Raw genomic sequence first — 15,080 nt, 5'->3', positions numbered from 1 at the left:
TTCAATTTTAAAAATTAGAATTTTACGTCAAAAATTAGTTTTAAACAAAAATCAGCTAAGAACTTTAAAGTCGATATAATAAATTTGGTTATAGACATGATCGATTCTTTAATGATTTTGAAAAAACAAAATTATACAGGTTAAAATGTACAAGTGTGCACGTTACTCCTGCAAGAACATCGATACTCAAAGGTCTTAGTAGATATATTAAATTGTATGGTGATTAGAGCTTGCCTACGGTGGCGAGAATCCCTGTACGGTGGTACTCCCTCTGTCCCAAAATATAAGAGAGAAAAATAAAAAATACACTTATTAAGAAAAGTATAAACATAATCATTTAATTTGTTGGTTTAATGAAATAAAGTGCTTAGAAAGATGTAAAAACAAATTTGTTTGGTTGTTGGTTATAGAAAAGATGAGAGAGAATGTAAACCAAATGCAATTTGCATTTAATTTTATTTTGAAAATATGAACGATTATTTTTCTCTCTTATATTTTGGGACAAGAAAAATACACTTTTTTCTCTTATATTTAGGATGGATGGAGTATTTTGTGGTGGTTTATAGGATCTACTCACGTGGGGTGAGAGACTCAGTATGTAGTGTGATGCTTTTAGGATAGCGATATATGTAGTATGATGTGTATCAGTTAAAATCTTCCTTTTCTTCGTTGGAGATAAGTATTTATAGAGGCTTTCTATTTAGGTTTTTTTTTGGAAAAGATTAGTGCCCACTTATTATAAATACAACGTTTAAAAATTACTTTAAAATATAATATATTTTACACTGTCAGTGCATCACTCATTTTCTCTTTAATAAGATTAATAGATGACTGATATATAATGTTGGTAGATGAAATCTTACGAGTAATTTATTCCCACTGTTTTTAATAGATCATTGTTAAGTCTGTGATTAGTTTTATGCCTATTTATATCATGCAGTTTGTGGCTTCTAGAAGGCATTTGTAGTGAGATTGATTCTTGTATAAGATAATTTGTTTGGGGAGAAAAATCTAGTCACCGAGTTAAATGAAATACCATAATTCAACCTTCTACTAGAGGTGGTCTTGGCATTAGGAGAGTTAGATCTCTTAAAGTTGTCATGTTGGGAAACACGTGTTTAGGAGATTTTCCACAATACTGACAAGTTGGGAGTTCAATTATAATCAGCTAGATATAATTCTGAAACATGTATCCTAGGCTAATAAACCCTAGAGCAGCAGCTAAAGCAGCTGAGACTCTTAGTCTAGGTTTTACCTCTAGAGTAAGGAGAGGGACAATTTCCATTTGGTATGATAAATGATTCCTAAATGGTAGAATTTGTTATTGAATTTCTTGATGGATGAGTAGGATACACACCTACATGTCATTGATGTATGCAATTATGGTGCTTGGTATTTTGATATCATCTCACACACTCTTAGAGTTCGCCCTAAGGCCATGCAAGTTTGATATATATAATTTGATGAAAATTAATGCGGCTGTCAATAATGGCCCTTTGTTTCTCATTTGTTGGATGATTTGGAAATCAAGTAAGAAAAAATCCTTTAAAGACAACACTCGCTCTCTATAGAATATTCTTAGTCAAATAACTACTCTTTTACACAATAACAAGCTGATTTTGTGGATTCTAATACGTTATCAGTCCTTATACTTGTGTCTTGGCACCATTCCTTAGAGACTGTAATAAAGGTTAATGTAAATAGTAGTTTCATTGGCAGTTTAGGGCCATCCTGCTTTGGATGTCTTTTGAGAAACTCTTGTGGAGGTTGGATTACTGGTTTTGTAGGAAGTTGGATTATGGGCCTGTTTGTTTCAGCTTTAAAAAAATAGATTTTTTTCTTTGTATTTTTTAGAATAGATTTTCCAAAACCGTTTTTCAAAATATTACAAGTTTTTTTATATGTTTTTTCTAAAATGAAATATTAATTTTGACATCCTAGAACATAAATATAGGTTGTTGAAGACCAAAATTTAGTCAAAATCGGATTTTTTTCAAAAAGTTGTATTTTAAAAATAATTTTTATGAAAATCTATTTGAAATAACTTCAAAATTAAGTGATTTTTTTGAAATTTTGATATCCAATTTTTTTTCTCATAAATATATGAAATACCTAAAATCACATTTTAAGAATAACTATTCAAACAAAATTTTCATTTGAAGCTTTTATAAAAAATTTCTTTGTAAATTTTTTTTTCACAAAATATTGTAACATTATAAAAATCATTTGTAAAAAAAACCAAAACAAACGGGCCCGTAGTTTCACCTCTAATATTAATGGCGAGCTTTAAGTCATTTCTCATGATTTTGATATTGCTTGAAATTATGATTTCAAAAATATGATTTGCGAGTCTGATTCTCAAACAACTATGAAATTTATTCAAAAGGGTCTGCATTCTAATCATCCTTATACACCTTTGATGGATTATATCCAATCTCTTATTCATAAAGAGTGACAATTTGTCTTTGTTCATACCTTACGCGAAGATAATACTAATGTTGATTGACTTACTAAATTGAGAGTCTCGCTTTTTCAGGAACTATGAATATTTTTCGGTTTTTTCATTGATAAAAAACTTATTACTCCCTCCGTCTCATAATAAGTGTCTCATTTGCATTTTTTCTGTGTCTCAAAATAAATGTCTCTTTAGAATACCAATGCAACCTTTATTATTTTTTCCCCTACTATACCCCTATTTATTAACTTTCACATTTTCCAACTACTCTACTACCTATAATAAATAAGGGTATTTTAGTAAAAGATATTAATTTTATCATTAAAACCAATGCATCTAATCATTTTTTTAAGAACCGCGCAGAGCTCAAATAAGATACTTATTATGAGACGGAGGGAGTATAACCTATCCAAGTTTTAAAAAATCTGTATAACTAAAAATTGAATAAACCTATTTATTTAGAAAGAAAAAGAAGCAAATTACAAGAATACCATTTGATTATTTTTTGGCAAAATTATACCCAGGGTCCTTTAAGTTATTTTATTGTAACAAGTTGGTCCTTGATGTTTTTTTCGCTACAAGTTGGTCCTTTATGTTAACTAACGTCTGCACAGTTAACCTTTTTCATAAACTTCGTTCCAAAAAAACCGAAGTGACACTAATGGTGTTGATGTATCACTTAACATACGTTAGAGACCATCATTGAATCCTATAATAAAATTTTCAGAATTTTTTAGAGCATAAAAATATTTTTAAACTAATTAAAATGCACACAAAAGAAATAAATTAAATAAAAATAATAAATCAGAAAATAAAATTCTCAGAAAATTACACAAAGTGTAAAATGAGAAGAAATATTTTTAGGAATTTTTTCATAATTTTTGGACCAACAATGAGTTTAATATGAATTTTAAAAGTTAAAAACGAAATAAAATAAAATTAATAAAACAGAAAAAATGTCAACGATGCATACATTAATTAACATAAAGGACTAACTTATAGCAAAAAAAATATAAAGGACCAACTTGTTATAATAAAATAACTTAAAGGACCCTGAGTATAATTTTGCCTTATTTTTTTTTATGAAGAAACCCATAAACCCAATTTTGATACAAACTCTAACCTAAAACTCAGACACATCAGAACGAAAGGTTTAACCTCAGAATTTGATTTCACTATCAGTTTTCGGTTACCCACGTCAAGTTTCAAGGTAAATTTTGAACTTTCAATAAATTCATAACCATTGTTGATGAAATTGAGATGTGGGTATTGTTGCTATCCCCGTAACTAACACATCAATATACTTGTTGTTGTTGTTGATGGCAATCCTGAGATTGAATCATTATCTGCTGGGAAAAGCTTTAGCTTCCCATTTCTGTGTTAATCATTTGTCATGTATTGCTTTGAATCTTCATTCTGTTTTGGGTTCTTATTCAACCACTAGTAAGGGTAAATCCAACAGTGAGAATTTCAATGATGGGTTTGGGAAAGTGGGTCATGGGTTTCCTGAAAAATTAGGTTTTGCTGCAAGTGTTAATGATAATGTAGAAGAAGATGATGAAGAAATTGAAGAGGAAGGTAGTGATATTGATGAGAGTCTTGAGATTATTAGTTCATTTCATGGAAAAGATAACAAAAAGAGAGAAAGTATTGCAAGATTTGAAATTGATGAGAGTGAATTTCGACACCCGTTGGTTAGGGAAGTATGTAGGTTAATTACTCTTAGGTCGAGTTGGAACCCTAAATTTGAAGAAAATTTGAGGCATTTATTAAGGAGTCTTAAACCGAGACTTGTTTGTGCTGTTTTGCGGTCTCAAGAGGATGAAAGGATTGCTTTGAGTTTTTTTTACTGGGCGGATCGGCAGTGGCGTTATAGACATGATACTATTGTGTACTATACAATGCTGGATATTCTTAGCAAGACTAAATTGTGTCAAGGTGCGAGGCGGGTTTTGCGGCTTTTGACTCGCCGAGGAATTGAGTGTTCTCCTGAGGCTTTTGGTTATGTGATGGTGTCGTATAGCCGGGCAGGGAAGTTGAGGAATGCGTTGCGACTTCTGACATTGATGCAGAAAGCTGGAGTCGAACCTGATTTATCGATATGTAACACTGCTGTTTATGTTTTGGTTAAGGGCGATAAATTGGAAAAAGCGTTAAGATTCTTGGAACGAATGCAGGTGGCTGGAATTGAACCTGATATTGTTAGTTATAACTGTTTGATCAAAGGTTACTGTGATTTACATCGGATTGATGATGCATTGAAGCTTATTGCAGAAATGCCATCTAAGGGATGTCCTCCGGATAAAGTTAGTTACTATACGGTAATGGCTTTTCTATGTAAGGATAGAAAAGTTGAAGAAGTGAAGCGTTTGATGGAGAATATGGTTCGAAATAGTAATTTAATACCGGATCAGGTTACGTATAATACACTTATCCATGCATTTTCGAAGCACGGACACGCAGACGATGCTCTTGCTTTCCTTAGGGAAGCAGAAGACAAGGGTTTCCACATTGATAAGGTCGGGTATAGTGCAGTAGTCGACTCGTTTTGTAAAAAAAGGAGGATAGACGATGCAAAGAGTTTGGTGATCGATATGCACTCGAAAGGTTGTAATCCTGATGTAGTGACATATACTGCAATTATCGATGGATTTTGTCGTGCGGGGAAGATAGATGAAGCCAAAAAGATGCTGCAGCAAATGTACAAACACGGGTGCAGACCAAATACCGTGACTTATACAGCCTTGTTGAATGGCCTCTGTCAGAATGGAAAATCATTAGAGGCTAGGGAGATGATAAGTGTAAGTGAGGAGAATTGGTGGACTCCAAATGCCATCACGTATAGCGCTGTGATGCATGGATTCCGTAGGGAGGGAAAATTGTCCGAGGCGTGTGATTTGATTAGAGAAATGATCGGAAAAGGTTTTCTCCCAAATCCAGTCGAAATTAACCTGCTTATACAGTCGCTATGTAAATATCAGAATGTAGTAGAAGCTAAAAAATTGTTAGAAGAATGTCTGCATAAGGGTTGTGCTGTGAATGTGGTAAACTTCACTGCTGTAATTTACGGTTTCTGTCAGATTGGTGACTTGGACGCAGCTCTATCAGTGCTAGACGACATGTATTTAAGCAATAAACATCCTGATGCCATCACATACACAGCATTGTTTGATGCATTAGGGAAGAAAGGTAGGTTGGATGAAGCTGCCGAGTTAATTGTAAAAATGCTCGGCAAAGGTTTTGATCCAACTCCTGTAACATACAGAGCAGTCATTCATCGTTTTTGTCAATGGCGACGAGTAGACGATATGATGAAACTATTGGAAAAAATGCTTGCTAGGCAGCCATTTAGAATGGTATACAATCAAGTTATTGAGAAGCTTTGCCATTTCGGAAACTTTGAAGAGGCTGAGAAACTACTAGGGAAGGTTTTGAGAACAGCGTCCAAACTTGATGCTAAAACATGCCATATTCTGATGGAAAGCTATTTGAATAAAGGGACTGCTATGTCAGCATATAAAGTGGCTTGTCAAATGTTTCGACGAAACTTGATTCCGGATTTAAAATTGTGTGAGAAAGTGAGCAAGAAACTGGTGTTAGATGGTAAATCGGCGGAGGCCGATAACCTGATGTTAAGATTTGTTGAGCGGGGAATACAACAAAATGAGATGCATTTGTGAAGTTGGATGTTATTGTAAGATTAAAATGTTACAGCAGTGGTTCTATTTTCAATTCTATTCATGTACAGTCTTGAGTTGGACACCACCATTAAAATATGTACTTTTATATTGTCGAAGTTTTGAACCATAGTTATGGCTGAAGAGTTTGTTTGTTGCATTCATATCACAAAATGGAAGAATACATAAACCAGAAGGAATGGAAGACCCAAATTTTTTATTTATTTAGGCATGAAACATATAATAAAAAGGTCAAATGTATTAGTAGAGTTGTATAAAAAAAATATACTTAGCTATAAAATTGATATTTTCTCTATTAAGGTGGAAGTGGAAGTCTGTAGAATAGTTATGTTAATGAAATTAGGTTTTAAATATTTGTATAAGAAATAATTATAGTACATGTCAAATGTATAATTGTACCAAAAATAAAAATGTAAATGTATGAAAATCGGATAAGGATTCTCTAACTTTTTGGTGGGAAAGTTAGGGTGACTTTAGGCATATTTTAAGTGAAATAAAGGAAATAGTGGTGTTGATTTTGGAGGGAAAAATATGTGAGAGAAAGTCGATTAAGAGAGAGAGATAAAGAGAAAGTTAGAGAAAGATAGAGAAATGGAAGTTAGAGGATCCATATCCATGAAAATCAAAGATGAGAATGACACGTGAAGAAGAGATACTTAGAATAAAGCATCCTTTTATCATAGGACATACTTCGTACAAATAACAATTGTTCATCAAATGTTAGATACTTAATGTTCAGACGAATTAAGACTTACTTTACGGTTTGAAAAATTAAAAAGAAAAAATCTAGTTATCTTAAGAAGTTGATTTTCTCATTTGTCCTATTTAGTCTCTTGATTATTTCTTTGAGTAGGTCTTTAATAGAGGGTATTTTTAGAATGTTATGGTCAAAAATCTTCTAGATTCATGGGTGTTTATTGATTTTGCTCTTCCATTCCTCTTTTCTTTCTTTTGAAAGGTTTTTGAATTATTTTTTCATTAATAATCTTGTAACTCATTATCCCTAGTGCAACTTCTCCTATCTTTGTCACACTTTTCTCGAAATCTTCTCCCTCAAGGTTGAAGTCGGTGAATTACATGGTATTTGTGACCAAGTCACCATATGGTAAGCATGTCTTTTTTTTCTTTTGCTTGCCAACATGTGTTATATCACTTCAGTTGTCCAATTTGTTTCAATTTTGTTTGTGATCATCCATACAATTACAACGCTAGACATGGTTAAATAGTTGAAATTGCTTTTTTTTTTTTGAAATATTATGTGATTCACCACATAATGAACCATACACTACTACAGAACAGCCATTTCACAATAGTTGATAAAGAGATACCACAATGTCTTATCAACCGTTGTGAGGTAAGGGGTGATTGTGTGTATGATGCTTTCCACCACGGTTGCATGACCGTGATTAGAAGTAAAGTAACACGCTACCTATCATAACGGTTATTTCAATTAACCGTTGTGATATAGCCTATAATGCATAACATTTAACAAGGTTTTTCTAAACAATCTTTGTGATATAAACACTGAGTTTATAATAAATTATGTGAAATGCTTATTTTGCCAATGCTCACTCACTAAATATATAACCTTTCAATCTGATCTAAAACATTATAATATGACAAATTAAGTTCTATTAGGAGAACAAATTACATGTTCAATGCTAAATAAGAATTCTTCAGCTCCTTATCTGCATTTGCCTCTTTAACTGTTAGAACTTGGTTTAATGCTCCTAGATCTTCAACCTTCTTCTTTCACCTCTAGTTCATTTTGCAATATATTATTTACTTTGCAAACAAAATTAGAGGTAAAAAAGAGGAGGTTGAAGAACAAGAAGCATTAAACCAAATTTTTGTTGTAGAATTTGATCACCCATGTAGTTTGATTCCATTTTCTTGTAATCATTGATTTTTGACCTGCAAAACAATAAACAATTATATAAACCTGAGGCGTGTAAAAACACTGTCCTTAAGGATTTATCCGCCTCATAAGCGCAAATCCCCCAGGATTCAACAGGTTCTTCCCAGATTCTCATTATAAATCTGAGGTATCGGAACAACAAGAACTACTCTTTGAGATGACCGGAAGATGTAATCCAAAAACAAAAGAGCAACAAAAGAAAAGGAAGAATAAAAGAGGTTTGGTTAGATTATCACGTTAAAGTATTTTATTTTTCCTCCCATTTCTAAAAGTAAGAGAGTAGACATATATACATATAAGAGAATAGTATTTTATGGTTTGGACTAAGTCAAGTCAATATTATAATAAACTCATTATGGACCACATTAATTTTGCTTTAAATTATAAATTAAATAATAATAATAGTAATTTTCTTTAAAAATATTTTATCTTATTTTTCACTTAAAATTGAGATACAAACTATTTAAAACTTTTGAAATATCATCAAAATTTACAACAATCCCCCACATATTTCAAAAGTTATTAAAAGTTGTATAAAAGAATTTCATGGATTAACATCATGGATGTGATGCATCAAACTAGTGTAGCAAGCTATATGAACTAGTCCTAGAATGATAGTACTTAACATACAGTGAAATTGGTGTAGCAAGCTATATGAACCAAAGACACTTTATGTATGTTAGAGGTCTACCACTCACATCACACCCCCACGGTTCTTGTTGTTGACGCTGTGGTGCGCTAATAGGCCGTGCGCGTGCCTGGTTATTTCATGAGTGCTCTAGAGATTTCGCCAAGATCTCATACAAGCGGCCCCACTCAACACTCACATAGGTGATTTCATCAAGTGTATGCTGCAAATCATACACCACCTATAAAGGATATGAAATTCATTAAAAACTACATAAGCTTATCCTCTCAATAATGCAGTGTCTAGCACTTTCTCAATTTACACCATAGGAAAAAGACACAATCAAAAATTAATTATATAATTTTTGGTGCTAGCAGAACTAACAAGTGACTTGTTCTTACCCATATGAACCTTTTTCATGGGATCTCCAATCACAAAGGTTGGGTTCCCATCACTTATTAGTTTCAATTGGCTAAGTCCAATTCCCCTCGATGTGTCACAAATTAATTTCTTCCCAGGGGCTTCGTCAATGGATTGACCAAGATCATTCTGATCTAACTTCACATAAATTGAGAATATTATCTCATCTTTTAGTAGCTACTTTATACACAAATGAAGACACATATTTTTTCCCATAAATAAATATTGACTAAGAAGTCTCTAAGTCAATCAATCTCATACTTTTACTCAATAAACTTGATATCCACAATTAATCTTATTCAGGTTTATAAAAGTATTTTGATTTCCACATTAGATTTATACAGGTCTGCTTATATGATCATTAAGCGACGCCACTATCAATAATAATAAATATAAATTTATTATTTAAATATTTATCTTACAGGTCTGTTTTCGAGCGACAACTTTTCATCAGATTAAAAAATAAATAAATATACTATTAGAAGCATAATCAATTATCTACATTATATTAATTTAATACAATTGTCCATCTCGATATAATATGATAATTAACATATTCTTTTCAAATATTTTATGTGATTAAAAATCATCATAAAAAATTTCACATAACTCATTAAATAAATTAAACACTAACCTTCCAATAAATTGAATTTCTTTTTTCACTCCCGATAGAAACGATAACTAGTCAACTTTAATTTTTAACCAGTCAAACCGCAAGTGTACTCCTTCATTACACATTAACTCAATAGAAATGAAAAATAAATTATACACTAATTCAATAAAAATAAATATATTTATTCTCATATAATCAACTTTATTAAGCATTTTCATACTATGCTAAAATAATAACAAATATCATATGTAATAATTTATGATATCACAAATATTTCATGATCCTGTCAAATATAGATAATTTCATTTCTATTTCACTTGGTCTGTCATCAAATCATGTATATCTAAAATTACTTCATGATTTTAGTAAAGTAAAACTAAATAAAATATGTCAAATATTACTATTCATACATGTTTGAGTATATCAAATTAAGTTCCCATAATATAATTATTATATATATGCCCCCACGATAAAATATATTTTCGCAAATTAAAAATACACATATTAATATTTTTTATTATCACAAAAATATATGTTATAACAAGAATATCTCAATACTAAGCAATTAACTCAATTAATTATTTATTTTAAATAGTATTAAACTCTATTTAATTAATATAATTAAGAATTAAACACAAGATTCATCACTGAAATATAATAAATGAGTAAACAAAACTCCACAATCACAAATAGATATTGAATCCTCATTAAGTCACTATAGAAATAAAAAGACTTGTTTTTTCTTTTATTTTTACGGATCAAAACATCAATAACAAAGTATTCTACAAATAAATATTTTAGCAACTGTATAATTTCAATCAAAACTTATATTCATTTTCAACATTTTATTTTAAAAAAAACTCTAATAATATTCATTTGTAAAATAAAGTTAGATGCATAACGGCAAAATACTATATAATAATTATGCATTAGTGTATGTAATAATGATACCAACATCGTATTATTCCTAATGGCATGCTAATGGCATAAAAGAAAACATAATTTCTATAATCTCTAACGTAAAAGAACATTTCTATTTAGTAAAATTTAATAATATTATATTATATAGTTAAGACAGAATAATAGTTTATGATAAATGTTTAAGAAAAATAAATATTTTTAATTTAGTTACCACACATCATTCAAATAAATAAATGAATAATTATCACCAAATATTAACAATACTTTTTTTTCTTTCAATAACAATACACACATACCATTAAATTATGTTGGCCATCAAAAATACTGTAATTAGTTCCAGTTAAACTAATTAAACACGAATTTTATATAATCTAGCAATATCATATATCATAAAAAGTAATCATTATTTTCGCATAAGAATTTTTTTTTATTCACACAATTCTTAAGCAATAAAATAAAATTATTGAGGAAGAAAAACTTACGTGGTTTTTACAGAGTCAAATATTAGAGTAATCCATTATGCCATCATTTTTTTTTCACAAAACCAAATGCTCGTCAAAACTCTTCATGTCTTTTTGACTATTAACAAAGATAAATCCTTAAGATTGTTGTAGAATTTGATCACCCATGTAGTTTGATTCCATTTTCTTGTAATCATTGATTTTTGACCTGCAAAACAATAAACAATTATATAAACCTGAGGCGTGTAAAAACACTGTCCTTAAGGATTTATCCGCCTCATAAGCGCAAATCCCCCAGGATTCAACAGGTTCTTCCCAGATTCTCATTATAAATCTGAGGTATCGGAACAACAAGAACTACTCTTTGAGATGACCGGAAGATGTAATCCAAAAACAAAAGAGCAACAAAAGAAAAGGAAGAATAAAAGAGGTTTGGTTAGATTATCACGTTAAAGTATTTTATTTTTCCTCCCATTTCTAAAAGTAAGAGAGTAGACATATATACATATAAGAGAATTGTATTTTATGGTTTGGACTAAGTCAAGTCAATATTATAATAAACTCATTATGGACCACATTAATTTTGCTTTAAATTATAAATTAAATAATAATAATAGTAATTTTCTTTAAAAATATTTTATCTTATTTTTCACTTAAAATTGAGATACAAACTATTTAAAACTTTTGAAATATCATCAAAATTTACAACAATTTTAACTATTAAAAAGTGAAATGCAGATAATGGATTGAAGAATTCTTGTCTAGAATTGAACGTGTAACTTGCTTTCTAATGTAACTTTGTTTATCTATCATATTATCATTTTTTTAATGCAATCCAAAAAGTTATATATATATATATATATATATATATATATATATATATATATATATATATATATATATATATATATATATATTCGGTAAGATATTGGAAAAACACTCAAACCACATAAGATATAATAAACTCATCTTTTATACAAACATTAACAATAACATTAATAAAAAACAAACCTTAAATAACATACAACTTTTATTAATAACAACAAGAACAAAATATTTTAGAAGCATATATGTCCCATAATGGCATCCAAAATGAAAGGAGGGTGAAGCTGAAGTGAGAGCTGCAAACTTGTGCTAATTTTGAATGAATGTCATTCTGATTCCGGGTCTTTCACACAAGTTTGCAACGCTCACTTTAGCTTCATACAAGTCAAAACAAGCATAAAGTTTAACCATTATGAAACAAACTATTAAAACGTAAACAATAATAGATAAAAATATTTTGAAACATAAAATATTGTGAAGAAGAACCTGTAAGGTAGCCATTTCCTAAGATTTGAAGAAGACGGGTTCGCTGCATAAATTTGGGGTTTCAATATGAGTGAGATGAGTGACATAGATGTTAGAGTCTTGTTTTGAAAGAGATGAGTGAAATAGATGTTAGAATTTTCTTTTGAGAGGGACGAGTGAAATAGATATTAGGGTTTTCTTTTGAGAGAGGCGGTTGTTATGTACTAACGGGAGAGATAATTTCGCTTATATATAAATATGTAACACCTTTCACCATGGTTGGTAAGACGAACCGTGATGAAATGATTGCACTTTACACCACTGTTGATTAAAAAAAACCGTGGTGATATAAACATTTCACTACAGGTACATTTCCATATGGTTGTTATCTATGACCGTGGTGAATGTTTTTTAGTAAACACAAAAAAAAGATCCACCAATGAGTTATTACCACGGTTAACAGGAAGGTCTCAGTAATATTGTGTTACAAAAGGTCTATTTTGTAGTAGTAATACGAATGTCAGGATGCACAAAGCCAACAATGAATGAGATAAGTACAAAAGAATGGATTAATAAAAAAAAGAGGCAACAATCTTATAGTTAAAGTTGTCCCCTTGTTCATCTGGATTGAAAAGAGTTCCATCAAAGTTCTATTTTATAGTAGTAATACGAATGTCAGGATGCACCGAGCCAATAATGAATGAGATAAGCACAAAAGAACGGATTAATAAAAAAGAGAGGCAACAATCTTGTAGTTAAAGTTGTTCCCTTGTTCATCTGGATTGAAAAGAGTTCCAACATAAGAAAGATTCAAAATATTCACAAACTCTTCTAAAGGTAGAAATATCTTGTGTTTTATTACTTCATAGTAGATTATTTCATCGGTGAAGTAGAGGTTTGAGAAGAACATTTTAACCAAAGATGAGTATAATTTTTTTTAGAGAATTGTTGGTGAAAGCTATTAAGTTAAGAGTCTGTTTAGTAAGACCATAAAAAGAGTTTTTAGCTTTTAGCTTTTCAGCTTATATAAATAAAAAAGCTCTGTTTGGTAACTGTTTTTAGCATTTAGCATTTAGCTTTTTTACTAGCTTTTATCTTTTTTTTTTGAAAAGCTATTTGAAGTAGATTTTGAGCTTGTAGCTTTTAACTTGTGACTTTTTCTTTCATTTATACCCTTATTATTTTAACAAAAATCTATTTTTACCCTTCAATATATATTATAATTCAGTGTTTAATGTTTTTTTAATCTTTAACGTTTTTAATGTATATAATAAATTTTGAAATAGTGATAATTCTCAAGTTAGTGAAACGTAATCGAAGAATCAATGAGATTAACCGAGACGAAGAAAATTAAAATTTTTGTTATATTTTTATGATATAATATTAAATAATAAATTTATTTTTATCATTAATTTTGATTAATTTAACTGAATTCAATTTTATGTATTTCGTTAAATTTATTTATATAATTTATATACAAATTTAAAATTGCTTTGTAATTCACATATATTAAAATTGCTTTGTAAGTTTGTATTAATATATTTATTTTTATCAAATATAAATTAATTTAATAATATAATATAATAAGATAAATAAATCACAAATTTCTTAATAAAAATGTCCTTTTGTATTTATCAGATAGTGTAACAGCTAATTTACCAAACACTCAAATTAACTTATCAGCTATCAGTCACTAGCTACCAGCTATCAATCACTAGCTACCAGCTATCAATCACCAGTCACCAACTACCAACTAGTTTTAAAGATTTCACATTCTTAAAAAATTCCATAATCCAATATCCGAATTCACAAGACCGTTCTTTTAACAAATTTTTGAAATAACTTTCATTTTTTTTTTCATTTTTATTGTTGAGATGAGAAGTTAAATGAAAAACTTCTATTTAACACATACATTTAGTATGGTGAGATACATTTTTGTATTTTTAAATAATTTTTTATGTTAGAATATGTGCTTACTTTATACTACTAATAATAAATTATGTATCATATAAGGTGTATTTGATTTGCATATAAACAAGATTTAGTTTATCAAAAAAAAAAAAACAAGATTTAAAATGAAAGAATGAACTTGACAATTTCTTTTATATTCTATTTAACATAGAAATTAATCATGAGATTCAATAAAGCAGATAATATGAGATTTGACGAGTTATAGTTCCACATTAAATTATGAAATAATGTTTGGTTTTAAGCACATGCTATCAAAAATATCAAAATGTTTCTTTTTTTAATTAATTTTTTTTAATGAATATCAAAATGTTTTTTTTTTTTAAATTTAAATTTTAACACATACTATCAAAAATATCAAAATGTCAAACAACTTTTTTTTAAAAAAATTTAATATTTAAAAATATATGTTCTGTTCAATAGTGTTACATCTGTAATAGTATTTTGCAAATTAAACTCATTCACAGAATATTTACAAATTTTTTTCTAAATACTTGACAACTTAGAAATATTTATAAAATCAATTATTAGAATTCACCTATTATATTAATATAGTTTTTTTATTTTTTATCTTGAAATATACTCATATATTGATTGACAAATTATCTAATAATAACACACGTGTAAGATAACAATTGGTTACAACCCGATAAGAAATATGCGAACAAAAATCCTTAGCAAGCCAAGTATATGTATAGAAGTAAAATC

The 15,080-nt window shown here is 29.4% G+C and overlaps 1 protein-coding gene across 1 annotated transcript; it reads left to right on the top strand.

Annotated features, from left to right (window-relative positions):
- Nucleotides 1-3,557: 3,557 nt before the first annotated feature.
- On the top strand, nucleotides 3,558-6,264 carry LOC131610426 (pentatricopeptide repeat-containing protein At1g09900). The gene has a single exon (XM_058882371.1). It carries the CDS (start codon nucleotides 3,775-3,777, stop codon nucleotides 6,133-6,135), a length of 2,361 nt encoding a protein of 786 aa, XP_058738354.1. The 5' UTR covers nucleotides 3,558-3,774; the 3' UTR covers nucleotides 6,136-6,264.
- Nucleotides 6,265-15,080: the final 8,816 nt, after the last annotated feature.

Source organism: Vicia villosa, linkage group LG6 (assembly GCF_029867415.1).
Source record: "Vicia villosa cultivar HV-30 ecotype Madison, WI linkage group LG6, Vvil1.0, whole genome shotgun sequence".
NCBI classification, from domain to species: Eukaryota; Viridiplantae; Streptophyta; class Magnoliopsida; order Fabales; family Fabaceae; genus Vicia; species Vicia villosa.
Note: the sequence above shows the minus strand (reverse complement) of the source record. Positions and strands in the feature narration are given on the sequence as shown.

Bases quoted from the DNA above. Each gene is read 5' to 3' on its own strand.
- LOC131610426 (XM_058882371.1), top strand. From the start codon at position 3,775: ATGGCAATCCTGAGATTGAATCATTATCTGCTGGGAAAAGCTTTAGCT.